Below are 15855 nucleotides of genomic sequence, written 5' to 3'. Positions count from 1 at the left end.
TGCTGGCCGGACCTGGACACTGCTTCTTTAAAGAAGCAAAAGCAGCAGAAAATGGCCCTGGAAGATGTTGCTGAAGTCAGCAAAATTTCTACAAAAGAACTACTACTACTGAGTCTAGATGAGAAAAGAGGACAAAAACGTAAAATTAAAAGAGCAGGGATTTGCTCACTGTTTGGTCCATGTAAGGTTTATTTAATAAAGATCAAAAACCTAGTGTAAGGGTCAGAGTAAAACTATTAGTCTTGTCTAGTTTCCTATCCGGTGACTCACCCATGACTGTCAAACAAAAGTAACCACACACACTAGAAAATGACTATGTTCCAGCAATTTGTTTATAAACATTGAACTTGGGATTTTAAATAATCTTCATGTACCACAAATATTAATCTCCTTTATTTAAAAAAAAAATGGTTTATTTTTATTTTATTTGGCTGGGTGTTTTGCCTGAATGTAAATCTGTGTACAACAGACATGCTTGGTGCCCACCGAGGCCAGAAGAGGGTATGGTATCAGATCGCCTATAACTGCGGTTATGGGAAGTTTTGAGTTTTGCCACGTAGATGCTGAGAATTGAACCCAGGGCTTCTGGAAGAGCAGTCAGTGCTCTTAACCATTGAGCTATCTCCCCAGTCCCCTCTTTTCCATTTTTCTCAGTTCACAAGGTTACTAGCCAACCCAGTTGCAGCTCCTTAGTACCTTCAGCAAGGCTTGACTGAATCTCCTCATGACATTCAGGTACATCTCATGAGTCTTTGGATCTCTCTGCTGTGTGTCCTGGTCTTCACACTCCACGATCACATACCTTCAAAACACATTTAAGATACTCATATGATGGGAAATGAAACTCACATTTATCTAGTAAATATTTGTATCATTTCATAGATTAAAACATGGTTATAAGAGTTAAGTAGGAGTAAAGAAGTTTTTCATCTCCATCCCTTTAGAAGTGAACACTAAGCAACAATATAAGCAGCCATCAATCACAATCATCAACAAGGCTACCATCAATCTGTACTATGCCTCATGATTCCTACGCGGTATCATGGAAACACGCTCCACTATGTTATGAAATACCTGGAATACTACTAATGCCTTCCTCTGTCAATGAAGCTTGCACATCCACCAAGTAACTGTACAATAAAGACATTACTTCCCCATCTCATACTTGGCACAGCAAAAGGTATTCTTACTCTGAAAACCTCTCTGGAGCTACCTTTTTCTCTGACATATTTTCGCAAGATAACTAAACATTCGAATTGATTTTTCTCTCTCCAATCCAACTGCCCCATTTCTCAAAAACTCTATAAAACCTACAATTTTTCTACTCTACAACTTGTTTTAGACAGTTAACGCCGACCTTGTGTTCCTACATCTAAATTCCTTGTATGATTATAAAAGTCATACATACATAAATAAGCTAAGTGAGAGATAATTTAATAAATGTTTTAAAATGTTCTGATGGGAACAAACCATATTGTATAACATAGGAAACCATATTGTATAACATAGATGCAGGAAGTTAGAAAGCAGAACCTTACGGCACTTAATATTTCTTATAATCTATATTGTTTAAATAACAATGCTAAACTGTAAAGCAGCTTTAAAACCACTTTCAGTGGGCCATGACAAACATACATTTAGACTGACCTGCTTGCCTTATCAACAGTGAAATGTGGAGATAAGGGGGTGGTGGAGCAAGTCTACGTCTAGCACTTGAGAAGCAGAGTTATTAGTGCTGGCCTGGGTTACAGAGATCATGACTTCAAACAGTGAGAACTGGGAGACTACATATATTTCTCAGGATGGTACATCTGGTTGATTCAGGAGATAGCTGCCAAGTCAGAATCCATGTGTGTGTATTAGTAGACGTGCGTGTGTGTGTGTGTGTGTGTGTGTGTGTGTGTATGTGTGTGTGTATGTATGTGTATGTGTGTGTGTGTGTTTGTGTGTGTGTATGTTCAGGGGTACATGTATGTATTAGTAGACATGCATGTGTCTGTGTGTGTGTTCCTGCCTATGGAGGTCAGAGGTTGACTCCACTGTTTTCCTCAAGAGAGGATTTCTCACTGAATCTGGAGCTCACCAATCTGTTAGGCAAACTGGCTCCTGAACTCTGGGCCTTTGTCTCTTGTCACCCCAAGGAAGGCAATTACAAGTGTCCTCTACTCACGTGGCTTTCTATGCACATTTTGGAACCAAACTTAGGCTTGAACAGCAAATACAATGCCCTAAGAGCATCTCTCTACAGCCCTGGCTTAGATTCTGTTCAGCTAATTCTGTTACTCAATTCTACTCCAAATTCAAAATCCACAAGAAACTTACAAATTCCTTAACTGATAACATTTGCCAAATATTTTCCCCTATACTGTTTGTTATTTAAAGAATACATTCAGCCATCTAGAGGGTAAACTGCCTAAGACTAGAGAGCTCACGTGTCTTGTTCTCCACTACACCCCTGCAGGCTCATGCCTTGTAGTAGAAGACAATCTTCAATGCTGAATGACTCAGATGCCATGGATTCAGATAAAATCTCAGTATTGGTAACTATACAATATAAATTTATGTATCTTTTTTTCATGTAAGGTATAATTTCTGTCTTATAATATTACCTGGCTTCATATTTATCTAGTGATTTTTAAGCACTAGAACTTTAAGAAAAGATACTGCAGTATTTTTAAACTAAATATGTAAAACTGAACTTACCAAACTAACCGAAATCTTTCTTCTACTACTGAATACCCTATCAATAAATCTCCCATACTTTTAAGATGAATTTTTTTCATGTAGTAAATAAAATTAACGAAGACTTTTCTCAAAAGTCAAGTAGGAAATGTGTCTCAATCACATGTATAAAAGGGTATGGATATGACACAGCCAATTAGAGAATACAAGCCCTGGTAGACACCTGTGCTGCCTGTGTGCGGTGCTGGTTCACATGTCCAGAGGCATGTTCGGCTTGTGGTCCTCTTCCTACCCCTAACATGCCTGTGCTGAGTTACTCAATGCAGCCTGCCAACTGCTCCCACTAGATGCTTATGATACCTCTGCACCAGCCAGCACAGCCCTACCGGGAATTCCAAATTAATACCACATTTCTTCAACTCTAACAAGAAAATTCTTATTCCTCAACTTAACCACCTTCAAATTTTCTTTCACACACCATAAATTTTCTTTCCTCCCTACAAGAGCAGAAGCATCAGCATTCCCCTTTAAAACAGACTGTGCTTACCTGAGCTTGAGGTGTCCATCCCAGCACCCAGGTAGGAACTCATACTCCAGGCAGGTCAGTCTCCCCTGATGCTGCTAAGCACCAACTCTCTGATTCAGCACACATGGCAGCATCTGCCAAAGGTACCACCCCCCCCACCCCATCTCCCATCCTCCCACACTCTACTCAGTCACAGCTATGGCCCGTCTCTCCCGCAAGTGTATGCACCTTGCTTCTGGACTTCCTTTATGAGGGACTCCTTCAGACAACGTGTCCTGACGACAGCTCCTTGTCTGTCACTGCTCCACATGGTTAACTCTCAGCACCTTCCTAGGTTGTAAAGGCTCTGGGCTACGTGCCTTCCTCAAATGCTCTCATCTGACACGTTCTTATAGACAGACAGCTGTTTCTTCTCAGAGCTAAGCTACCCACAAGCACAGGTGTTCTTGGGGTCCTGGCGTTTCCAGGGAAGTGCTGCAAGGAGTTGAGGCATGACCCTAGATACATACACTACATCATTCTCAACAAGAGTTGTAAACTAAAAATGAATAAAAGCATGAAGACCTAGAGATGCTTTAGAGAACATCTACAACACCACTAGACACAAGACTCTCTTTAGATTAAAATCAATTCCAGCCGGGCGGTGGTGCACGCCTGTAATCCCAGCACTCGGGAGGCAGAGCTGGGCGGATCTCTGTGAGTTCGAGGCCAGCCTGGTCTACCAAGTGAGTTCCAGGAAAAGCACAAAGCTACAGAGAAACCCTGTCTCGAAAAACCAAAAACCAAAACCAAAAACAACAACAAAAAAAATCAATTCCAATTTGCCAGGTACTGAGATGCACACCTATACTCCCATCACTTGGGAGGCTAAGCAGGAGCAACTTGACTTCTAGACCAGCACAGACTATGAAACAAGATCTTGTTTCAAGAAGCCATGAAAACCACAATAATAAATCAGAGTAAATTCAAACTTCAGTGCTTCTTCATGCTGCCCACATCTCAGGTGCTCAGAGGGCAGATCGGTTATCAAGAAAGAAGTTTTAGAGGATGGCTCTGTTGTAGAGGATTCAGCCAGGACCCAAACAAGATAAACTCCTATTTTTTATTATGGTATTTCAGAATGTGTGGTCACCTGAGGACCACCCATAAGAATGTCAGAACAAGAGTATTTGCAAACTCCAAAATCATCAATGGGATCTTACCAAATCTAAGCCTGGCTGCTTAAACTCACTGACAGCCCCCACCACCATTAGAATTACATTTATTTTCCTATGTACTTAAGTAGAAAACTCATCCACAAATAAACATGACCATGTCCGCAGGCCTCATCACTATGTTCACCACCCACTAACTGTAGCATAAACAGCTACAGCAGTTTCCAGAACTTGAAGGTGCATGCTGATCTCCATAATTAAACACCTTTCTAGTACTTCATGTCTGTGTTCTGCTAAAAAAGAAATGAGTCATCTAAAAAACAAATGAGCATCATCTACCACCGACAGATGAGGACCAAAAGACCCAGAGTCTAATCATTTCACAACTTGCTGCTGATGCCTATCAACTAGATTCTACAGAGCCCTGCATGGCTTTTCCGGAAAGCTGTCATCTAAATGGAAAAAGTGACAATCTGTCCAGGTACTCAACATAAGATGATGTCAGCAGGCTCACTCTTCCCTGACAATTTCTTTTGTGGAGTAACTAACTGTCACAACTTTCAAAGGTCTTAGAAGTCAGAGAAAACACGTCACAGCATCCAGAGTTGACTTCCCTTTCAACACACCACAATGGCTGTAAAAATAAAAAACTGCAAGGATTTATAGATTCTGATGCTAACATTTTACAGACTAGAGACATAACTCCCCTCTGTGGATTAAAGTGTTGACACTACCCATTTTAAAGGGGCTGTCTGCAGTTACTGGCCCCTCAAGGATTTGGCTATAGCAGAAATCCTATTGAAACACTGAAAAGGGGATAAACATGGCAAAGAAACCCAGGGTGTTCCGAAGAAAACAGTACAATCAGTTAAACTTGAAATTTCAACTCATTTGTTAGGACAGAGGAAGTTTGGTGAGAGGTTCTACACCCTGACACTTGGTTCATGTTCAGAGGAAATGATCACTTTAAAAAAAAAACTAAGAAATTATTTCTTATACAATTATCCTACACTCATAATATAGCAGTGTCTACCAAAGTCAGGCATCACTATCAACAGTTTTTCTCACCAATGAATATTTATTTCTAAATACTTACTATATAGTTTAATAAGGAGATAGTAGTTACCCTCTGAAAATGGACAGACAGTTCAACGACTCACAGACAGTGGAGAAACCCCATGGAGTCTGAGTCTGATGGGACGCTCTGAAGAGTGCCAATGGAGATGCCCATGGTTTATGCTCCCTGTAAATTGTTCTGTCTTCTCTTTTTTAAATATTTACTCAGCTTTTCACAAGGAAATGCTTTTCTGTAGTAGTGTGAACAGAAGCACACTAAAGCATTCAGATAGGAAAGCAAGGAACATTAACTATAGGTTTCTATTACATCAAAACAGCAATTTGGCAATATGAGAATTTGTAAGTAAACCCTTAAATGGAAAACTGGTAATTAAAACTAGCTAAAATGTTCTGTAATGTATTTCCAAGGGCATCCTGACATTTAGTGTGAAAGAAATATATTTTTATGAATAATACATTCAACTGCTGAACTAGACACCTGGAGAGATACTTTGCTTTCCAATAGTTCAGTCACTGGGCAAAGGGAAAACTCATAGGTCTCATTGGAGAAAATGGCCCATGCTATTAAAAAAATTCACTGGTATTAGTTTTTCTTTGTGGTAGAGAAAACCATAAAGGCTTAGACAATGTTGTTTATGTAGGCCAGGTATCTGTGATTTTTTTACAAGTGCTCTGGTTCCCTTCCTTTTTGAAAAAGGGAGAATGAGCTGAAGCTTGATTCAACCCATACAACAGGGTTTTCAAATCCAGTCTAAAATAAGACAGCATTTTAATTTCTTCAAGAAAAGTAAAATGTCTTATGATTACTGAAAAACAAGGAATTTTCAGAATGAACATCTATGGATTTGGGCTATTTAAATTAAGGCCATAAATTAAATTGGAAATCATTTCTATAGTTAAAAACCCAGCTTTCCACACAGGAAGTTGCCCCTCTGTACCTTTGTTTTACACTGCTCTCATGTAAACCATGATAGGTACCCCTACTTCATGTAAATACACAGGGAAGAATAGAAAATAGTCACTGAGACACCTCTGCAAATGGCGGATAATCTATCCTAATCAGTACCTGTCTCGTTCAGTTAGAGCATCCTTCTGCCTCAGCCTCTTCATCTTTAAAGTGAGCGAAGATAATTTTTAATTTCTATTTCTATTTTTGTAGGATTTAATTGTTTAGTAAATAATGTAAAAATACTCTCTTAAAAAATTCTATACTACTGAAATAACAATGAGAAAAGCAGACCAAACTAGGGGGAGGAAGAGTCACCATAGCCATTAGTACTTGAAAAGTTAGCAGAAGAAAGAATCCAATGATACTGACTTCTAGAAACAGCTGTGACAGTGACGGGGGACACAAGCACAGAACCCAGGCATCTGGTGACGGCCTTCACAGTAAGTTTCTGTCTTTACAGCATGAGAAAAGTAGTTCAAAGAAGTGATATAAAACAAATAAAATCATTTTCACATACCAGTATAAATAATTAGCCAGTGTTGAGTTCTTACAGGCTCTTGATATCAAGAAGGTACATAGATCTTGCTGAAAAAATTAAAAGAAATACGTATCACTATCTATTAATAGGAGGCAAATGAGAGGTCCTAAGCCAGCCCATCAATTTTCATCTGAGGTTACAGTGCAGATTCTCATCTAGCCATCTGTCTCTCCCATCCATTCCTACAATCCACCCACCTCAAACTGACTTCAAACTAAGACAATACATGAGATGCCGTGGTGTTCCTTGTTCTCCTGATCAATATTTTTGGTAATGGACAAAGACAATGAAAAAACAATCATAGAAGTAGTTTCAATGGATCTGAAAAGACAATGGTGAAACCATCACATCTAGTCCAACCCAAGATGGCAGTGTATAAAAAGGCTCTATGCTTGGCATAAAGAAGCTCAATTGAAGTAGGCAGTAAAATAACAGATTTAAGAGATAAACAATGGTCAAATTATTTAACAACTACTGGGTACAATCTAGAGTGTGAACTGTATATGAAAAGCAGAGGATATCCATACCCAAGAAAGGATTTTAGCAGGAGTGTGTGACAGTCTGACTGACATTTCGTTAGCTCAGGTGTCTGAAAAATGCAGACCTGAGGTCAGTTAGGATGTTTTAACAATAGTCTAGAAAGTGAAGATGGCAAGTGAAACAAGGTAAATGTTTTAAAATCATAACTAATAGGGATTTCTGATGAAGAGGAAATGAGAAGGATAGAACAGACAGTAATTTCCCAATTTCTGGATTCAGTAAATAGATTGCTTTGTTTCATCACAGATGGAAAACAGAAAAGAAAACAGCATTTGTGAAGCATTAACTTTGAAATGCCTGTCAGATAGAGCACAGAGATTAAGTGAGGATTCGGATACACAAATCAGAAACTCAGACAAGAGATTTGAGCTAGATACTGAAGAGTATGCGTATTAGTACAGCTCAGGGAAATCATAAATGGTAACAGAGGACCTTGCGGAACAGTATAATGTCAAGTACAGAAGTGGATATTAATGAAAGGCACTCTACAAAAACAAACATTACAGTTGAAAAGTAAAACAGATGAATGCTACTGCCTAAAGCCACAGGAAGTCACAGCTCCTCAAGACAGGAGCCTTTAATAGAACTGGGCACTATGTGACCATGTCAAAGCCCTTTAGAAACTTAACAAAATAAGTTTGAAGTAAAATCAAAGTATTGGGGTCTAAAGCCTTGGAATGAAGGGAGGGAAGAGTCAAGATATAAAGATCACTGAGTTGGTCTTGAAGGCACATAAGGAGCTAGGTGCTGGAAGGAATGGGCACCACAGGGCATTTCTGAACTTCTAAACTAAGAGACATTAATGCACATCTGGCTCTTTCTACAAAGAACAAAATATCACGTGTAAGGCATTCCATTTCTTCTCTGTAAGAGAAAGAAGGAAAGGATAAGGAGGGATCTGTGTCTATAGATATGGAGACAGAACTCATCACTCCTCCGAGTGGTTTCTATTGTGTCCAGCAACCATGGAGCCCAATTGTTGCCTAGAGATTGGGAGGTAGAACATGAAGAACAAGAGAAGGTCCCTGGGGGGCAAGGAGATCAGCCCACCTAGGCAATGCAGGACAGTAGGTTGCAGGTCTTAATTCAAGTTGAGGTGTATGAATGTGCATTGACACTATACATTAAGCTAAGTGTTTTTCCTCAGTAATATTCAGGCATGGAGAAATGATGTGATTAATTATGCTTACCAGGAGTTAAGATCTTTCCAGGGGAAATGAAGATGCTCATAAAAGAATGTCTAGTATGATGAGGCACAGGATGAAAACTACATTAAGAGGGAAGCAAATACTGAAGGAGGATGAGCTGATGGACCAAGAAAAGAAGAGTAAACAGGGATCAGAGGTCTCAGCGCATCAGAGCTCCCTAAGAGAGAAGCTGGAGCCATCAGTGGCTATCAGGAAACAGATGTGCTGACGCTTTCAGTGGTGATAACAATAGCTCCAATTCTAGGGATTTTCTTTTCCACTAAAGGCAATGGGAGAGAAGAAGGACTTTAAGTATGTTAAGGAAGACCTCTACTATCAAGCCACATCCCCAGTCCATGAAAAAACGTTTAGATCTACATGTTAAACATGTATCAAGAATGCAATGAAGATACCTCTGAAGTGGACAGTCATGAAGTAACGTTCAGTACATAAGCTCAAAAGACACAAATCCAGGCTCAAGGTTTATCCTCGGACTATGGAGACATTACTTTTCTCTTTAAACTGAAAGTAATGTTTTTCCTACAATAGATCCTGGTAACAGTTTCTCCTCTTTCACATCTCCTCCAGATTCTCCCCACAAGGAAAAGTTAGTTCTTTCCACTTAAGTCTCACTGGGGACATCAACCTCACCTAGTGCAGGCCCCAGGCTCAACAGTAGCTGGCCAAGAAAAAGGAACTCAATGACCTTTTTCTAAGTTTTTTGTCTCAGATTAATTTGTGTTTTTATGGGTTTTGTGTGTGTGTTTCTTGTACTTTTTCTTTGTTTGGTTATTTTTCCGTTTAAAATTCTGGTTTGTTTGCTTTTTTTTTATTTGCCTGTTTGTTTTCTAAAGAGAGGGAAAACAGGAATCGGGTTGGATGGGGAGAAAAAAAGATGTCCAAACAAATTAATTTTTCCTTTGCATGCAGTTGTCAATTGGAGATACATTCTTATAAAGAAGTATGCAATTAATACATTTCATTTGTTACTAAGATTTCTTTCTTTAGTTAAAAAAAAAAAAATCAAGACAGAACCTATAAACTAGGGAGGTAGAGAGGGTTGGAAGATGGATTTAGCTAAAGATGAACAAGGAGAGTATTATACTATATAAGATGTTCTACTAAAGCAACAACAACAGAACAACAACAACAAAAAAAAGTGAGACAGAATGCTAAACAAAATTTAAAATGGAGACTTCACTATCTGGGATGTTCAGTGGTAAGCCTGAAATACAAGGCTACAAACATATGATGCATTTAATTAAAAAAGAGATTCAAAAATATTTCAAGGATATATCTACAGGCATGTACCAAACAAAACAAATAACAACAGAAACCCTCACAATTCCCCCATCTTACAGGGAACTTTCACTCTATGTGATAGACTTAATTGTCAATTTGACATAGGAATGTAGGAACAGTCTAAATGAAGGGTTTTCTAGTTCAGGCTGTGGGCATGTCTGTGGGGAATATCTTGGGCTATATTAAATGAGGAAGGAACTCCCACCCACGGTGGGTGGCATCATTCCCTGTGCAGTGGATTCCAAACTGAAAGAGGAGGGAGAGAGGTAAGCATAAGCATGTATGTATGAATTCAGTGCTCTCTGCTAATGACTGTAGCCTAGCTGCTTTGAGCTCCTGTCACTGACTCCTTGAAGTGCTGGACCTGACATCTAGCCAAGACCGTAGAAAACTCAGGTTTTATCATGTTTTTACATTTAGCTGTTCATATAAACTGTTGTCTGAATCTCTAAGAAAGAAACAAGGAAGGCCAGAAGACATGGCTCCGGTGTGGAGAAGGAAAGACTAGGTATCTCAGTCTATGATGATACAGAGAAAAGTGGTGTGACCAACCTCGGTGAGTACCAACTTGAAGGTGCTGAAGGCTTATATACTGTTACTTTTCTGAGGCTAAGGAAGAGGGAGGGCCATCACACAAAAGGATCTCTGTCATGGTTTGGATTATATGAACACTGTGAATAGCAGTCAGCTCAAAAAAAATGTTGGTTTATCAGTCACAAGAAAAAAACATCAGAAATAGATAAAATGGTTAAAGCTACAGTTTGTGTGCTAGGTAGTAAGTAGGGTGACATTCTGAACACAACATTCACAACCTGGTCATGTCAAGTACAGCATTCCCAACATAAGAAGCGGAAGATGTTCACCTCAATTATTTCATCAACTTCTAAAGAAAACTCATGTGCTCTCTCAACCACTGCCAGTAGTCTACAGTGGAGGTATCTTTGTGGATTTCTGGGGACCTCTCTAGCACTCTGCTTCTTCCTATTCTGGCAAAGTAGAGAGAGTGCCTGCCTGAGATGACCTGCTCTGGTGATCGGATGGCCAAACACCCTGGCTGTCATGATAGAACTCTCATCCAGTGTCTGATGGAAGTGGATGCAGAGATCTATGGCCAAGCCCCAGGTGGAGCTCCAGGAGTCCAATCGGAGAGAGAGAGGAGAGATTGAATGAGCGAGAAATATTGAGACCATTATTGGAAAAAGCACAGGGACAAATAGCCAAAACACACGAACTATGAACCAATAGCAGAGGAGCTCCCAACTGGATCAGGCCTTCTGGATAAGTGAGACAGTCGATTAGCTTGAACAGTTTGGGGGGCCTCCAGGCAGTGGGACCAGGACCTGTCCTTGGTGCATGGGCTGGCTTTTTGGAACCTGGGACTTATGCAGGGACACTTTGTTCAGCCTGGGTGTAGGGAAGAGGGGACTGGGCTGACTCCCCAGGGGAGACCTTGCCTTAGAGAGGGTGGGAGTGGGAAGTGGATTGGGGGGGAGGGCTGGGGGGGTGGGAGGAGGGAGGATGGGGAAATCTGTGGCTGATATGTAAAATTAAGTTAATTATAAAATAAAAATACTATTAATAAAAAAAGAAAACTCATGTGATGACCTGCAGGCTCTCCAGCAATGACATCTACTTCTCCCTCAGAGCTCATCTTTTCCATGTTCATGTGCTCACACACACAAGAGATGGTGTATTGTTTTCAGATAACCACTAGTCTAGGAGAGCTGTTTCCCTTCAAAAATGAGTTTACCTGTCTATATGAATTAAAGATATCTGCTTAGTGTAGGATTCTATACAATCATAAATTTCTGTGGTACAATTACAAATATTGACAGTTGCACTAACATTCATTAATATATTAAAATGAACATTCCCGAGTCTCCCTAATAAAATATTTGAACTTAGCTTATTTTCATGTTATATAAAACCTATGTATATGCCCCAAGCACCAATAAAGTGAACCAAGCAATATCCAGCATTTTACACAAGGGGAAAGGACATAACACGCACCATAAGGCCAGCTGTTGAACAAAGTTACAACGGTTAGTTTATTAATCAAACCATGGTCTTAAAGATCAACACAATGCCGACTGACAGGACCTCTTACGTCATAATTTTGGAAAGCTTTACTCACCTCTAGATTTTCCCCATCTGAAACTTCTTTTGCTTTAGATGCAGGAGGAGGGGAGGACACCGGAGGAAGAGGGTTGGTTAGAATTTGGGAGCTGAAAATGGAACGGAAGAGATAACTGAGTTGTAAATCCTGTGTAATCATTTTACCTGCAAGCGAGGAGCTGCTAGTGTCATCCTGACTTTAAGAGGAGGAAGCAGCCACACAATTGAGACTGTAACAACAGGAAGTCTGCGCAGCTAGGAGCTAGGAGGCAGACTTGAGACTTGGTTCTCTGACTAGGCAGAAGGCAAGAATGGTCTCTAGTAATCTGTGCATATGTATTCCTGAGTTCACTTGGTGAGTTTCCATGACAAAGTCAAAATCAAAATGAGAAGAGCCAGAGTCTGTCTGGCACATGAGGGAGAAAGGGAAGAAGACAACAATATAAATGAAAGAAGGGAACAACTTGAAAAGGGACAAAGTGTCACATGCAAAACAATCTTCCCTGGAGAGCCATACCTATCTAGTTCTGCAGAACTGATTGCAGAATTGGAAAGATTTTCTGATCCCGCACCTTGACTGTCCTTCTTGGTAGGCTCCAAACCGTTCTTTATGTCATCAAAGTTTTCATATTTCAGAGCCTGGACCAGCTGCAGTAAGTACATCAGCAAGTCCTAGAAACCAGTGAACGACAAGGAAACTGGTATCAGCAGAGCACAGGCACTTACTTCTCGAGCCGGGACAGCCCTCGACCTGTACTTCTACCTCTTCCACTTGTTGCCATTACCACGTTACTAAGCAACGTGACCGCTGGCTGCGTCCTGTGTCTTCACTTGTAGAAAGAGCATGACAGCAAAGACCGCAGAAACAGACACAATCACTAAATAAGAGACCGGAGAGCGCAGCACACAGTGAGTGGCCAGCGGACGAGTGCCCATAAGTAGGGCTGTGTGAACAACACAACAAGAACGCAGGGAAGTAAGGAGGGAGCTTGAGCTGGCTCCTAAGGAATTAAAGGAGGCCTTGTTATCAGCAGACAGTCAAACGCATCCCATGTCTAAGACTGCTGGAGAATGCACTTCACATTTTCAAAAGAATTTCTGTTTCAGAACATTTTCTGAAACAAATTTTGTTCTTCTTTCCCTTAAAGGCCAGAGTTTAAAGAACCTTGAGCCCCTTTTCTTCTTCTTTTTAATAATTCTTTGAGAATTTCATTCATGTATACTATGTATTTTAGCATAGCCACAGACATCTCTACATCCTCCTGGATCACGCCACCACACCTCTCCCAACCCCATGTCCTTCTTTTCAAACAAAACATGGAAGAGACTGTGAGCAGATGCTAACTAACACTCTGGTCAGAGGGAGGGCGTGAGCAGCGGTGTCTCAGCCTGAGCCCCTCTTCTGCTTAGTGGCACTCAGCAGGAGTCTGGAACTCAAACACGGCAAGAGCTGTTCCTCACCAGAATGTCCTCTAATGTGAAGTCTCTAAGTCTAACGTTTGCGAGGGAATGATGTGTTTCTCCATAAATGTAGATATGTGCTCTTTTCCAGCACTATTAATGAAATGCAAAAAAAAAAAATTACTTTTAAAAAGAAAACCTTGGACAAGACTCAAAGACAATTTCCACTGGCAAAAGGACTGCTTCTCACTGAGTTGCCCAGGAAAAGGAAAGTCAGAAAACATCCCCATTTAGGTCACGTATTACCATGTGATTGGCTGGATGTCTGGTACTCTACATTCAAACAACACATTTTTTTTCCATTTGTAAGGGAATAAATTAACAGGGACTCCAAGTAAACCACCTGCTTTCTCCTTATATAGTCACATGGTGGAAAATAAAAAAAAATTCCTCTACACACGGAAGATGGAAGTTTTAAGTAAAACAAAGCAAAAGCAGGGGAAAAACAGATTTCTACACAAGTCAATGAAACAGAAATTTCCCAGAAACCACAAGTATGTATAGCGACCACCACCTTTCCCAAGAACAGTTTACTGTGTGCTTCCGAGAGCAAGGCTGCACGTACAACTCTGGCTTCCCCTTCCCACACTCTCCTGCTGTCTCCACCTTTACTCATGCTGAGCTCTCTGTGTGGAACATAAACACCTTTCCTCCAATGTCTCCCTAACACCACCGTCACTCGATTCCATGCAGAACTTCCCTGTCTGAGCCATGTAACAGCAAGAATCAATAGCTAAAAAATTCCTAAACAGAATTATTAAAAAATTAAATTCATACATATTAAGAGATTAACTTTACAATTACAAGAGTGGTCAAGTCTTAGAAAAATGTATCACAATGCAGTTTGACATGATAGGGCAACTGCCAAAGGTGAACACACGAGAGTCTTTCCTGATGTAAACAAGCACACTCAAAACACAGCGCACATAAAAGAACCATTCTAAACAAAGTAAGATTTGAATAAAACTACAACGAAACATACTTCAAAGGACAAGATACTAAAAGCATTCATACCAATAAAAGCAAGGCAAAGATGTACATTATTTGTGCTTAGCTGCAATGAGATGCAAGCAACACAGATGTAAAAAGCAGATGTAGCTTTTCTGGTATCATCTTACACCTAGAAAATGTGAGCGCTCAAGAAACATGCATAAGAACCAGAGAGAAGGACAGTGAGGTGACCAAAAAACAAGCATTGTACAATGACAGCTTTTATTTTACCTCATGCATAATATGAGAAATGAGTATTTTGTAATGGTAACAACATAACTGCCAGATGATACATTTAATTTAAAGAATACATAGGACTTTATAAGAGATGTGAATAAAAATGTCAATCATCTCTTACTTCGACTTAAAGACTTAAGATTAAGATTCCTATGACAGTTTCATAAAGCAGTTATTCTAAAGATAATAGAAGGAATCACTGTCCAAAAGTTAGATCTGCCTGTCCAAAAGGGCAGTTTTCATTACCAATGGCCATCAGTTTCATTAATCATGCCATTAAGAGGAAATGCCCAGAATACAAAATAATAGCATGAAGACTGTGTCTATACCTGAACCTCCATGGGAATGGAAACTCCATGCTCAGGATGTCTCTTAAGGATTATATTAAATGCCCTTTCTAATTAATAAGCTCTGGTGCCAGTGGAAAGTACTGGCAGAGGAAGGGGTCCCCATCATGTAACAGACCTGGAATTCAGTTTTCTTCCCACAGCACCCTTGTGGAAATACTTCTGGAAACGTAACTAGTACATCTATATATATTTCCCTTAGAAATTTTTCTTCTCCTTCTCCTCCTCCTCTCTCCTCCTCCTTCCTCTTTCCTCTTTCCTCTTTCCTCCTCCTCCTCCTCCTACTCCTCCTCCTCCTCCTCCTCCTCCTCCTTCTTCTCCCTCTCCCTCTCCTTCTTCTTCTTCCTCTCCCTCCTCTGTCTGTCTCTATGTCTGTCTGTCTCTGTCTCTCACAAGCACACATATGCACGAGCCTGTAACTAGTGACTAGTCTTAAACTAGACAGCTTTAAAATGCACCTTTTAAAGTGTGCATGTTTACATCAGACAGTCAAGTGGGGGTAATGAACTGTACCTCATCATCAGCCTGCCGCAAGCGGGCCACAGCATAACGCCTCACTGTTGGGTTGGTGTAATGGGAGGAGAGCAGCTCCAAGGAATCCTCTACATCCATGGGCTTCCACTTTCCCAGAAGTTCCAGTGCCTGCTTGGCCTCCTGGGGTAGGTCCCAATTAACACACTTCAAGAACTTTGTCAAAGCCTAGAGTCAGAAAAGAGTTGACATTTAGAACCATATCCTATTTCCAGGTGA

At 40.3% G+C, this 15855-nt stretch overlaps 1 protein-coding gene across 1 annotated transcript in view; it reads right to left on the bottom strand.

Annotated features, from left to right (window-relative positions):
- Positions 1–15855, bottom strand: part of Pik3c3 (phosphatidylinositol 3-kinase catalytic subunit type 3) — a 93665-nt gene that overhangs the window by 41537 nt on the left and 36273 nt on the right. The window contains exons 10-14 of the mRNA XM_036204568.1: positions 15619–15804; positions 12588–12742; positions 12090–12180; positions 6906–6973; positions 697–802 (exon numbers count right to left, since the gene is read on the bottom strand). Of these exons, the coding sequence (XP_036060461.1) occupies positions 697–802; positions 6906–6973; positions 12090–12180; positions 12588–12742; positions 15619–15804 (606 nt within the window). The remainder of the gene's footprint in view (positions 1–696; positions 803–6905; positions 6974–12089; positions 12181–12587; positions 12743–15618; positions 15805–15855) is intronic.

The sequence above is a fragment of the Onychomys torridus genome, chromosome 13 (genome assembly GCF_903995425.1).
Source record: "Onychomys torridus chromosome 13, mOncTor1.1, whole genome shotgun sequence".
Classification (NCBI taxonomy): domain Eukaryota; kingdom Metazoa; phylum Chordata; class Mammalia; order Rodentia; family Cricetidae; genus Onychomys; species Onychomys torridus.
Note: the sequence above shows the minus strand (reverse complement) of the source record. Positions and strands in the feature narration are given on the sequence as shown.